The following is a 13,231-nucleotide window of genomic DNA, read 5'->3' as shown; positions in this document are numbered from 1 at the left end:
AAGGAAAAAAAGCTGGCCATTGCTCTTGACAGGTGGAGGTGGTCACATTCAGTCTGCCTTGCCCAGCAGCCGAGCCCTGACTGCAGTGCAGGTGCCCTGGAGCAGTCGGGAGGGACTTTCGCAGATGGGTGAGACCCGGGAGCCCAGGTGACACAGCGTGGTCACCTTCCCTGCTAATAGGCCCACCCAGGGCCTCCCGTGGCATTGGTGGAAGTTGTCTCTCCCCTGGTCCCTCACTGGTGCAGGTGGGAGCTGGTGTGGGGCCCCCCTTGGCCATATCAAGGGGGTCTGTGGTTCTCACTGTGGCTGGCTGAGCCTTCCTTGCCTGGTACAGGGCTTGATGGAAAGAGACCCTTACCTATCCTCAGCGCATGCCAGCATGTGGTGACCTCAACCGAATGCTGGAACACGTGCCCAATCCCAAGGACCCTGCCAAGCCTCTGAGCCCGTGTCACGGGGACTTGAGATGACTGCTCTTCCCCTGGGGCAGGTGGGGCGAAACGGGCAGAGACTGTGAGAAGCGGAACCTCAGATACAAGTTGACGAGAGAACAGAGGTAGCCCCAGATCAGGGCTTCAGCCTGTTGGGGACGGCAGGGCTGAGACCATATGAAAGGACTGAAATGGGGGGTGGTGGGGAATAGTGCTTGCAAAGTAACAGAAGGGATGTCATCCACACGGCGGGGCGCTGCCCTGTTCCGTGGGGACCATTTGGGTGTCAGGACACTCGGTACTTTCTGGGAAGGTCAGCTCCACCCATAGTTTGGAAGGACCCTAAAACAGATGTGTGCCTCTGTATCGTGGTGAAAGGGAAAAAAACCTTCAGTCTTCACCGCTTTATCAAAGAATCCACTTGGTGCTTGAGACAGAGCCTGTGGTGTGTTCATTTAGGCACATAGAGTAGCAAGCAGCCAGGGACCCAGAAGATCAGGCTCGATTCTCTTGCAAGACCCTTTCAACCCGGAAATTCTCTAAATATGTTTTACTTAAGTTTTAATTTTAGGAAGAGCTTGCTTGATGCCAATAACAGATGCGCACCAAAGAGGGGTACAGACACAGGAGAGAAAAAATTGGACAGTCTCACTGTCGGCACAGACTGTGCTCTCTCTGTGGGGTCTGCTTCCCAGGCGCCGTCAGAGGCGCTGTCGTCATGCGCTCTGTACGGTTGTGTTCTGGTGTCTTTGCTCTAAGTGCATGGAATGCCCCGCAGCCCAAGGGTCCCCGTGCGGCAGAAGCAGCACCTTGTCACGGAAACAAGGGAGAGCCAGGGGCCAGGGCATGTGGATGGAGAGTGGAATCATCCCATCCGGCTCCTCCTCCCTTCGGTTCCCGGAGGCAGCTACGGTTGGCTCAGGGGAGGCACCAGGGCCTCCCTGGCTGTCCCTGGCCCAAGAGCATCCCCTAGCGCCCTGGGACCTCCCCCTGGGCGTCTGGCTGGGGTGTTCTGGGGCTCAGCCCAAGCTGGTACATGTTGCTTCCTCCTAGTTGCGGAGCTGGCTGGATCTTCAGGGACCTGAGCCTTCTGGCCACTGGGACCCCCAGTGGCAGGCCAATTGGGCTGAGCCGTCTCCTTCCGAAATGCCCTGAGCTGCTGGAGAAGCTGACTCTTCCCAGTGCAGTCTCTGTAACACAAGAGATGATCAGTCAACACCAAACCTCCCCACAGGAAGGGGCCAGAGTGCTTCCAGAATTGTGTTTCCTGGTTCTCAAGACGGTAAGTGAGAGATTTTGGCCTCTCAGCCTGTGCTGAGTCACAGGGCATGTCAGCTGTTCAAGGCTTCTGGGAGCTCACCTGTATGACACTTCTCAGCTCAGATTTTTTTTCTTTTTTTCCTCTATGCCTAGACATGTACTTGAGGGGGAAAGCAACCTTGGACTCTGACATTTCCAGAGGATAGGATCCACAGGCTTTGCAATTCCAAAAACAAGAGATACAGCATATAAGTCTGAGTGGCCCCAGGACCCCTGTGCGAGGCCTCTGCCCGGTGGGAAGCGGGCCGTCTCCAAATGGGACACTGCACTTCCTCTTCTCATTTCTAGCCAAAAACCGTCACTTCATTCCATCCCAACAACTTCACTTCCAGTGCTATCAGGAGTAGGGTGTAAATCGATTTGTGAAGCTATTTTTCAGAAGGAAAGCACTACTCTCTTCTCAGGAGTGAACTAAGGTATTCTTGGTGATGTTGGGAGGACAGCAGTCCAGGCCGGGCCCCAAGTGAACTCCCACAGCCACCACCTAGACCTCTCTCCCCAGACCCACACATACTGTCCCTATGGGTATAAGACAGAGCTGAAAGCACAAATGTTCAGTGTATGAGGCTGAGGGCTTGCGTGGAAAGCAGAGATGGGACGTCCCCAGGTGATGGGAGCCCCTTGGTGGTTACCGTAGCTGCCGGGGGGAAGGACTCTCCTGCTCGGGGGGGCCCTGCTGGTCTCTGAGAGCCACTGTCTCCTCTTCCTCCTCCTCGCTGTCAAACGAACTGGGGCTGGGGCTGGAGCTAGAGAAGAGGAAAACGGGCTTCATGGGATGTGCCCCAGGCCACCCAGGCTTCCCTGTTGATGCAGGGCCACTGGGATTTCTTGCCAAGTAGTGGAGGGACATCCCCCAGGGCGATGTACCAAAGCTCAGATTCTGTTTGCTCAGAGCTCCACCTGGGTTCTTGCCTCCTTGTAGGGAGAGTCTGCTGATGGGACCAAGCGGGAGGGTTGGCCAGGCTCAGCTCCTGGCTGAAAGCACTTCTCCGCTGAGTGGTGCTCTGGGACTGCCCACACCAGCGTGACTCCCACCGACACCGCTCCCAGTACCTTTCCACCGACCCAGGGTCTGATGGCTCCGAGGGCCGCAGATCGATGAAGATGGTGGGAGGCTCTGCTGGGCTCCTTAGCTGCCTGCGCTGGGCCAGGCCCAGCTCAGCCTGGATGCCTGGAGCAGATCTGAGATGAGAGAGCAGGGCTTTTTGTCTCTCGGTGATGACAGTGTGGCCTGAGCTAGGCCCTGTAAGCGCACCTGCTCTTTTGCTCTTCAGAACAGCCCTCAAGATTGGGCCGACACTGTCCCACGGGATGGTCTGTGGTACTGGAAATGTTCCATATCTGTGCTTCCTAGCGTGGTGGCCACTTGCTACAAATAGCTACTTAAATTTGCTTGTAAGCTAGTTAAAATTAAATTTAAAAATAAATTTTAAAAATTCATTTCCTCAGTTGCACCAGGCACATTTCAAGGGTTCAGTAGCTGCGTGTGGCCAGAGGCTACCAGTTGGACAGCACAGGTCTAGATGCTTTTTTTTTTTTTTTTAAACTTATGTATTTGAAAGAGACAGAGTATAAGCAGGGGTGGGGGGAACAGTGGGAGAGGGAGAAGGGACGCGCACTCCCCTCGGAGTGCAGAATCCGAAGTCATGACCTGAGCCAAAACCAAGAGTTGGTCACTCAAACCACTGAACCACCACCCGCCCCTAGATATTTCTATTGGTCACTGGGTTGCCAGGAACAGGAGGCCACTCCAACTAGTTTGGATGAAAAGGAGAATTCATTGGCTCTCAGATTCCTAAAAAAGAGTGGGAAGTAGGTTTTAAGGGATCCCAGCGCCCTGTGCCCACCTCTGCCCTCCCATTCCTACCCAGAGACAGGGAGATTCTCACAGAAAGGCTCTGATCGGCCTAGCTCATGTTAGACTCCAGGGCTGGCCTAATTAACAGCAGCCAGAGGGGCAGGGTCCTACTCTGGGGGAGCCATGTGGATGCTGAAGGGAGGGTTCCCAGGGCGTGTGCAACAACAGGTGCTTTGGGCCTTGAGTCCCAGCTCTGCCACGTATGGCCCGGGTAGGTCAACCTCTGAGCCTCAGTTTCCCCATCTGTAGAATGGAAATAATGGCAGCACCTACCTGATCAGATTCTTGAGAGGAAATGAGAACTGTGCCTCAGTGCCACACCCAGGGTAGATCTGATACATGCTGCAAGGGCATGGCCAGTTCCAGAGAGAGGACAGGCTGTGGCCGGCAGAAGTCTCACCTGCTCCTGGCCTCGTGCTGCGCGGTGTCCTGGGGTATGTCGGCAGAAGGGCCTTGGGACTGGGCGGCACACAGAAGGGTGAGCTGTTCCATGATCCTGTCCTGGCACTTCGGCTGGGTGTGGTCTGATGGGAGAGCAGGGAGGCTACTGAGGGGGACACCCATGCTTTGACTTACAGCAGCCTGAGCCTTAGGACCCCTTGGACTCCCTCGTGTGGGTCTACTGTGCACCCCCTCTGCCACCCACAGCCCTCTATGAGGACTCCACGTCCCCAGCTCTGCAGGACCAGGGGAGCGATCTGCGCGCAGGCCCCGTGCAGTAGGAGTGACAAGGAATGGTTTCCCTCACTTCCTCACCCCCCAGTCCCACTCGTCAGAGGGAACCATAATTAGCAGTTCTGTGTGTTCACTTTAAAAAAAAAATCGCAACAGATTTATCCTCTATAGAATTTTTTCACGGAAGAGATTATGTCATTCTATGTTAACATAGATCCTTGTCACTGAGTTTTAGCGCGTTCTGTGGTGTCCGAGCTTGACTCCTGCTGGATACTGAATATGGGTCATTCCCAGGTTTTCCTGATCATAAACAGTGCTGTAACGAACATCCTCGAACACACATCCTTGCCCACTGGGGTGTGTGTGGAAGATAGACGCTAGCAGTGGAGTAAGGGGGTCAAAGGCTTCTGTGGTTCTAATGAGAGTGGCTTCTACCACACTGTCCTCCGTAAAGTGTCTATCAGTTACAGCACAGGCCAGCCCCTGCCTGACAGGGGGCAGAGTTTCTCCACATCCTGCGCTAAGGCTTTAAATCACTGACAAACAAAACCAGGTTGAAACAGCACTAGGGGCTGTCAGCCACAGAGGAGGTTTGCTCTGGAAGCGGAGGCTGGAACCCCCACCCCTCCTCGCTCCTGCCTCAGACCAGCCTCCACTCACGTGTGACCCAGCACGGCTGGAGAGGGGAGGAGGAGCTCTCCTTTTATTTACAGAACTGCCCAGAGCAAGGGCACACATGCAGTAGCAGTCATCACATCCCTGGCTTGCTTGTCACTGGGGAGGTGAGTGGAGGCAGGGTGTGTGTAGCCGCTGGATGAAGAAGGACAAACCCCAGATCTCTTTGCTTCCAGAAAGAGAGGAAGGCCCGAGGAGGTGGGCAGGAGGGAAAGGTGTGAGTCAAGGGTACGGACCAGCGTGAAGGTCCCCCTCTCCTATCCCCAGACCCTCATCCACTCCCGACACCCAGTAGGGGGTTTTATATATACAATGAGTGAGTGAATGAGTGGATGGAAGTTTCCACGGACTGGCACCTTTGTGTTTGGGACTATGGGGCCTGAGCCGCAGAGAGGACATGGTGGGCTGCAGGGCTGACCCTATTTTACTGAGAGGGCCTGGAAGGAGCTGCTTGTGGGCATGCATTTGGGCCCCGGCATTCAAGGTCAGACCTCGGCCCAGGCGGTCAGCTGCCCTCCACGTGGCTCTAGATGCGCGATCTCCCCTGTCGCCTTCTTGCCCTGCCAGACTCTGAAGGATGTGATCCAAATCCCACTCTTCAAGTTCCTGAAATAATTAAAGCAGTGATTACGAGGCAGCGCAGGGTCCTGGTGGCAGGAATGCCCGATTCCACAGCTGCTGTGACCAGCGGAGGCCATCAGGGGTCGTTGTGGGTGAGGAATCCCCAGGGTGTGGGTGCCCGTCCACGTGGACACTCTGTCACCCGCACCGCCTGCCATCTCCTTCCTACGGCTTTTTTGAGCAATACTTTTGTTTTTGGTACAAAGACTGTTTGGCCTGGAAACCCAGTGTCGTCTTAAGCTCCTTAGGTTTATACAGGTTTAATGATGGGAGGTTTAAACATTTTGCTCTTTAAGATTGTTCTGGGCTGGGGCGCCTGGGTGGCTCAGTGGGTTAAAGCCTCTGCCTTCAGCTCAGGTCATGATCCCAGGGTCCTGGGATCGAGCCCCGCATCGGGCTTTCTGCTCCGCAGGGGGCCTGCTTCCTCCTCTCTCTCTGCCTGCCTCTCTGCCTACTTGTGATCTCTGTCAAATAAATAAATAAAATCTTAAAAAAAAAAAAAAAAAGATTGTTCTGGGCTGGTGCTGTCACAGGAGGACTGGGAAGACAGCGCTGGGGGAACCTGGCTGTGATGAGAGGAGGGAGGAAGTGAAGTAGGAATTGGTGTTTCTCGTGGACCCTCTCGCAGCGCTAGAGGTGTGTGAAAACCGGTGTTTCGGGGCAAGCAGAAAGGAAAGAATGGCTTATTTCAACAGCAGCTGATGAGAAAGGAATTGGTAAAAATGACCTTCATGTACAACCTTCATGTATAAGCTGAGGCCAGTTTTCTCTAAGTTGTTAAGAAAATTAATCAAAATTTGCAAATAAGGCAAAAAAAAAAATCGCACAATGTTTAAATGTTATGCTAGAGCTTCCCTGACGAGCCCACCTCCTGGAGGCGGGGGTAATTTGGTTTCCACAGGCGACCATGTTATGACTTTGTAAACCTGAGAAGCAGGTGCAGTGGTTTTCTGTCCCGTAGAGATGGTAACCCTGTAGGTAACGGACAGCTTTGCTGCTTGTCGATGCTGACCAATTTTGTACTTCATGTGCCTTTTTATCTCAGCATCCCTTTCTTTCTCCCCAGAATTTTACAAAATCCTGCTTTCTCATAATCTCTCTGAACCGGCTTTGTCATCCTGCTGGTTCCCTCATTAATGAGCTAAATACGCACACTATCTGTATGAAAATGAAGCCTTGACCATTTGGGCAATTATGTTTTAACAAAGTTCTGTATCTCATATGTGGTTGTCTGTCTTTATAAACATGCTTTGGATTAGTCTCCCTTCCTCCCTCCCTCCCTCTCCCTTTTTCTTTTCTTTTCTTTTCTTTTCTTTTCTTTTCTTTTCTTTTCTTTTCTTTCCCTCCCTCTCTCCCTCCTTCCCTCCCTTCCTCTCCTCTCCTCTCCTCTCCTCTCCTCTCCTCTCCTCTCCTCTCCTCTCCTCTCCTCTCCTCTCCTTCAGTCTTCTTGCTGTTCCTTGTTCTTGTTACCTCTACTGAGGATGGTCCATCTGCCACGACCACACACCCACTGAGACAGGCATGACCACCCGCTGAAGGACCTGGGACCATGGACCTAGGGGCCTGTAGTTATTGCTGTAGACTAAATGTCTGTGTCCCTCCAAAACTCACAGGTTGAACTCCTAACCCCCAGTGTGATGGTGTTTTACAGGTGGGGCTGCTGGGAGGTGACTAGTAGGTCCTGAAAGTGGAGGTCTTATAAAAGAGGGCGAGAGAGTTTCCTTGCCTCTTCCACAAGGACCCGACCAGAAGATGCCATCTGTGAACCTGGAAACAGGCTCTCACAGACATCAGATATACCAGCGCTGTGGTCTTGGACTCCCCAGTCTCTGGAACTGTGAGAAATTAATTTCTGGGGTTTAAGCCCCGCTCCCCAGGTCTATGAGAGTTTATCACAGCAGCCCAGACTAGGGCAGGTGTGGGCCAGGCCTCAGGTTGACACCGTGCAAGGGACCTCCCCTCAAAGGAAGCGCGAGCTAGGGGGTTCCCTACCTTGAGGGAAAGCACCAGAGGTCCTTCCCGGGGCCCCTCTGGGGGCGTTTCTTGTCTCAGACCTGCCGTTGCCTCCTCCACTGGACTCCGGTCACTGCAGGCTGGGCCGCGGGCATCCCAGGTAACTTTATGGAGTATGTTCTTCTCAATCATCTTCCTCCTCTCCCTTCGGGGGGCTCTGTGGTCTTTGGAGTCTGTGCTCCAACCAGCTGGTGAGGCAGCACCTGGGGCTTCTGTTTTCAGGTCATCTTCCCAGGGGGAGAAGGTGGCTTCTCCGTGTGACCCCCAGGGGGAACCCTGGGTGCTGAAGGACAAAGACCCACGGTCGCCTTCCTCCCACGTGGGGGTGTCCGCAGGCACCCGACGAAGGGAACTGGTCTCACCACAGCTCTCTACAGGCCTGTCAGGATCCCCGCCTTGCACAGAGGCAGAACCCTTTGTCTTTGCGCCGCCCTTACTCCAGCGTCCTGCAGTGAGTTCCACAGACACCACACCTGCCTGCAGAGAAAACAGGTAGGTGTCCTTAGTATCCTCAGAGACGAGCTTCAGGGAATTTGTATGTGGGTGGTAAAATATGTGTGTAACATGAATTTGCTATTTTAGTCATTTTAAAATATTCAATGGCATTAAGTATATTCATAATGTGCAACTGTCAGCACTGTCTATTTCCAAAGCTTTTTCATCACCCCAAAGGGACTGTGCCTCCCCGTCCCCCAGCCCCTGGTAACCTCCAGTCTACCTTCTGTCTCCGTGGATTAGCCTATTCTAGATACGGCATCTAAGTGGAATCCTACACCTTTGGTCCTTTTGTGTCCTCGCTTAGCTTATGTTTCCAAGGTCCACTGAGGTGGTAGCCTGTGTCAGGACTTGGTTCCGTGAATGTTCCATTGTATGGACACACCACGTTTGGTTTGTCCATTTGGTTTGTTGATGGACACATGTTGTTTCTACCTTTCGGCCGCATAGCCGTTAAGGGGTGGACAAGAAGAAAGCCAGGCCCTTCGACTCCAGAGCAAGCCCATGGCTTCTGCCCCCATGAGCCAGTGCAGACTTTCCCGTCACAAACTGAAAAAAATTCTCCAGGAGCGTCACCGAGGTAATTAGAGGAATGAAGACAACATGAGATAAAGTCCTGTGGCCATCGCTGTACCCGTACTAACCAGAGGGCTTGGCAGCCCTGGGAGTTTCTCCTGTTTGGGATTATACTTCCAGGCATGGCTGAGTGAGTGGGGGACGTCTGTCACGGTGGCGGGTGGGAGATGTGCCCTGCCTGGTTCTGTAGGAAGACCCTGTGTCAGGGCTTGCACTGAGAGGGACAGACTGCCGGCGCAGAACCACTCTGCCCACGCCCGTATGGAGAGACTTGACCAGACTCTGAGCGGCCTCCAGTAGCACAGGGCTAGGATGACCGCCCCCGACACCCCCTGAGAAAGCTCCATTCTGCAGGGAGAACTTAGTGTTTGTTCCAACCACACCTGAACTCCCTTTCTTAGAGCATTTACCAAAAGCGGTTATTTTTGTGAGTCTGTGTCTCTTATAACCCAGAAACATCTGTCACGGGCCCTTCAGGAGGACCTGGCCTCTGTCTCCCTTCTCCGTGGGACTGCCGACTCCCATACGAGCCAGCAGACACACCTCCTGGCCTGGTCACACCCACACTGACCGGCTCTCTGTGGCCCTGACCTAGTGGGCCCTGTTCTTCCCCTCCCTGCTTCTCCCTTTAAAACCCCAGTCACCTCTGCACAGACCAGACGGAGCTCAGCTCTTTCCCGTGCTGCCAGCAGTTACTGAATAAAGTCTGCTCTCCCTGCTTCGACGGAAGTCGGGCTGTGTTGGCCTGAGGCAGCTTCCCCCATTCCCCTGGTTAATGAGTGACCACTAGTCATAATAGTTAAAATGGAGCTAAGCCAGTCTCTTGGAGCTTTTAACAGGAGCTGAACAGGCATGACCGGTTGGGGACTTGCCCAGTGATGAAACCGTATTGACGACTTCTCTTTATAAAGGGAGCAATTAATTTTAAGCACCAAGCCATTCGTTTTTGGTAGAGTTTTTGGTCTCTGGGAAATGGAAAGACAAGAAAATGGAAATTTTGCTCTGATAGTTGGTGATGACTAACTACGATACTTAGTTACAGAGTGTGCTGTGGTGTTTCCCAATTGTTTCTTGCGTTCATCCGGCCTCTCCAGCTAGGGGCACCTTCTTACCTCTGAATCCCCACTGTCACCATTATTCAGTCAACAAATGTTTGGGGAGTGCTGGGGTTTTAACCTCTTGGAGCTCCACTGCTGTTAGGGTCTAGTGGACACCCACACTCATACCCCATTCTGCCCGCAGGGGCCCAGCCTCCTGGATCCCTGGAGCCTGCTTCCTACAGACCTCAGAAGGCCCATCGGCTGTAGCAAGCCAGGCCCTGGCAGGGTCTTCAGCCAGCTCCTCTGACAAGTCTGGAATCAGGGCAGTTTGATCTCGCTGGAAGATGAACAGCTCTTCTGGCCCGCAGTCTGACTGTGGACAAATGAGAGGACTTTTGGGTTACAGGGCAGTGGGCAGAGCCGGGGGTGGGGGGCTTCAGGCTCGAGCTGCCCTTGCCCTGCTGCTCTTGTTCTTGAAAAGGCAAAGTTGGCTCCATAAATGTTTGTTCAATGAATGTATGTTACCATTTCAGTGCATCCTGATAAGCTCGTGGGGGAATTCTCCAGTCATGGTTTGGGGTCACTGAAATGGCCTGGGAGGATTCTGAGTATCAATAAATGTATTCAGAGAATAAAAACCACCAAGATTATGACAAACACAGAAGTTGAAAAGCTCCAGAGCTGTCCGTGGGGCAGCAGCATGTTTGCCCTGGGAATGAAGGGCAGTCGGGGCCTAGAAAGAACAGGAAGAAGGCAGTTGCTTACCAAAGAGGAATCTGAATCCAGTGATGGGAGCTGCTCCCTGACGGCCTTGAGGATGGCATCCCAGGGCTCTGTCTGGGAGGCCCAGAGAGATGAGGACTCCTCATCTTTGTCTGGGGATGCCATGGGGGCCCAGGCTCTGGGGTGCTTCTCAGCATGCCATCATCCAAGCAGCCCTGCAGGGGACACGGGGTGAAGTGCAAGGGTCCTGGGGCCAAGGGTCAGGAGCTCAGGGCGGGATAGGGAGAGAGGGCTGCCTTTTCAAAGCACCTACTACACCGTGGGGGATGAACACAGACTCCCAGACCTCACACTTGGTTTCCCTTCTGGTTCCGCAGGTTCCTGCTCCTGTCGGTCCCTGTGCCCGCACTCTGTGTGTGGTGTAGGTGGGGCCCAGAAGCAGCTGACCCCTGAGCAACACGGCTTTGATCTGCGCCGGTCCGCTTGTATGCAGATTATTTTCCTATAAACACAGTGTAGTACTGTAAGTGCATTTTCTCACGATTTTCTTAACTTTTTCTTTTCTCTAGCTTACTTTACATGGGAATACAACATATAAAACATTTACAAAATATATGTAAATCAACTATGTTACCAGTTAGGCTTTCAATCAACAGTAGGCTATTAGTAGCTAAGTTTTGGGGGAGTCACAAGTTGTATGTGGAGGGGTGCCTGGCTTGCTCAGTTGGTAGAGCACGCGACACTTGATCTCGGGGTTGTAAGTTCCAGATCCACATTGGGTAGAAATTACTCAAAAATAAAATCTTTTTTTAAATTTTTATTTATTTATTTATTTATTTATTTATTTATTTATTTATTTATTGTGGGGGACCCTGCGTGGCTCAGTCGGTTAAGTGTCTGCCTTTGGCTCTCAGGTCATGATCCCAGTGTCCTGGGATCAAGCCCCACATCGGGCTCTCTACTTCGCGGTGGGGGGGGTGCTTCTCCCTCTGCCCAATCTTTTTTTAAAGATTTTATTCATTTGTCAGAAAGATAGAGAGCAACAACAGGGGAGGGAGGGGCGGAGGGAGAGGGAGAAACAGGCTCCCAGCTGACCAGGAAGCCCAGTGGAGAACTTGATCCCAGGACCCTGGGATCATGACCGGAGCCAAAGGCAGATGCTTAACAGACTGAGCCCCTTAAAAACAAAATCTTAAAAAAAGGTCTATGTGGATTTTTGACTGTGTGGGGGGTGGGCACTCCTAACCCCTGTGCTGTTCAAGGGTCAACTGTATATAGATATATATAAAGATACATAGTAACCTAACCTATGTAAAGATACATAATAACCATAATAACCTATACATAGGTAGGTATATGTATATGATAGAGAGTATCTGTGTGTATGACAAATAGACTGTAAACTGTATCCCACATAACATAGATACTATTATTATCTGCCTTTACAGACTCAGAGAAGTTATATTGTCAGTAAATGGCAAAAATAGAATTCATATCAGAGTTAGAGGGGATTTCAAGCGCACTACACTTACTGCCCCCTTACACAAGACTAGGCATTTTGGAGTCCTCAGGAGTTATTTTTGGGTTCACTACTCAGATTAACCTCCTCTACCCAAGCATTTAACCAGTATCCTCCCCCTTTTGTATCCCGGAGTCTAACAGGAGAAAGCCTGGTCCCTCAGGGATCACGGTGGCTTTAGGAATGTGGGATGATGGTACTTCAGAGCCAGTGTCTGGACGTCCCTTGCGGCACCAGAGGCCACTGTGCGTAGGTGACCCGAAGAGAGCACACGGGCCCTAGCCCTGTCTAGCTAATATCCCATTAGGGTAGCAGCAGGAGATGTGATGCTTCTGTGGTTAGGGAAGCAGGGGCAGGAGTTCGTGCACCCTGAACTGCTAACAGCAGGGTGGAGACGCAACTCATATACACATCAGCGGATGGTTTTTTGGAAACGGGGCTCTGTAGGGCCGATTGTAGGTCAGCAGAATCACGGAGGTGAAGGCGGCTACCAGAGACTAGGTTCTTCTAGGTAGGCAAGGCAACAGGAGAGGGAAAGGCTCTACCGGATGCAGGAACAGCGTAAACAGTGGCTCAGAGGAGCGGAGATTGCCCAACAAGTTGGGGGAGGAAGGAATCCGTTGCTGGAATTCGCGGTGAAAACGGACCAGATCGCGCAGGGTCCTGAACGCCCAGGTGAGGACTTCGGTTCATTCAGCGGACTGGGGTTAATGCCTAAAGGTAAGCCAAAGAGCCGCTCCAGTCTCCTCCGGATCCTGGCGCGTCGTCCATGTCCGTTTCTTGGCTGCAGCCCGTTAGCCCCGCCCCCGGCCCGTCCAGCCCGGAGGCGCCCCGTTGTTATGACAACCAGACGCCAACGGCCTCCAGGATCAGGCCTTTAAATATCTAAAGCTGGGAAAGAGGAAAACACATCGCCGACCTTCCCACCCATCCCTACTCCCCGTTTCCCGCCGTCCTGTCCAAATCCCGACCTGTACCTTCGCAGCTGCGGCAGGCCCGAGGCCACTCGCCTCAGGCCTCCGCCTCCCCTCTCTGCGCGGTCCTGACAGGGCGATAAACAGTGCACTGCGTTCCTCCGGTCGCGCTCGCCCCCTCGGGCCGCGGCGCAACTATTGAGGCTGTCACGGCCTTCGGAATCCCCCCAACCCCTTCTCCGGAATCTTAGATGACTGGGCTGCCACCGCACTATCCCCCCTGTTCCTCTTTCGGGACTTGGCGCGTCCTGCCTCTCTTGAAGCAGGATTGGTTCTCCCGGCCAGGGAAGGGGCGGGGCAGGGCGAACTCC

The 13,231-nt window shown here is 53.0% G+C and overlaps 1 protein-coding gene across 5 annotated transcripts; it reads right to left on the bottom strand.

Moving 5' to 3' along the window:
* Nucleotides 1-865: 865 nt before the first annotated feature.
* Nucleotides 866-13,168, bottom strand: DNAAF8 (dynein axonemal assembly factor 8). 5 transcript variants are annotated; one of them, XM_047714260.1, is made up of 10 exons: nucleotides 12,924-13,168; nucleotides 12,492-12,837; nucleotides 10,470-10,642; nucleotides 9,949-10,077; nucleotides 7,573-8,070; nucleotides 5,451-5,565; nucleotides 4,010-4,133; nucleotides 2,805-2,933; nucleotides 2,384-2,497; nucleotides 866-1,621 (listed from the first exon to the last, which is right to left on the bottom strand). In XM_047714260.1, the coding sequence occupies exons 3-10, from the start codon at nucleotides 10,590-10,592 to the stop codon at nucleotides 1,339-1,341; spliced, it is 1,515 nt and encodes a 504-aa protein (XP_047570216.1). In that variant the 5' UTR covers nucleotides 10,593-10,642; nucleotides 12,492-12,837; nucleotides 12,924-13,168; the 3' UTR covers nucleotides 866-1,338. The 5 variants fall into 5 exon arrangements, with proteins under 5 accessions (XP_047570216.1, XP_047570217.1, XP_047570220.1 ...); XM_047714261.1 differs by having other exon boundaries at nucleotides 12,492-12,660; XM_047714264.1 differs by having other exon boundaries at nucleotides 2,384-2,491; nucleotides 12,924-13,167.
* Between the last annotated feature and the right edge of the window lie 63 nt (nucleotides 13,169-13,231).

Source organism: Lutra lutra, chromosome 18, assembly GCF_902655055.1.
Source record: "Lutra lutra chromosome 18, mLutLut1.2, whole genome shotgun sequence".
NCBI classification, from domain to species: domain Eukaryota; kingdom Metazoa; phylum Chordata; class Mammalia; order Carnivora; family Mustelidae; genus Lutra; species Lutra lutra.
This window is presented reverse-complemented; position numbering and strand designations above follow the sequence as displayed.

Coding starts and splice junctions, on each gene's coding strand:
- DNAAF8 (XM_047714260.1), bottom strand. CDS start 10,592: ATGGCATCCCCAGACAAAGATGAGGAGTCCTCATCTCTCTGGGCCTCC. Junction 8,071..9,948: donor CAGCCGATGGGCCTTCTGAG/GTCTGTAGGAAG, acceptor TTTTCTCTGCAG/GCAGGTGTGGTGTCTGTGGA. Junction 5,566..7,572: donor CTCTGGTGCTTTCCCTCAAG/GTAGGGAACCCC, acceptor TAATTATTTCAG/GAACTTGAAGAGTGGGATTT.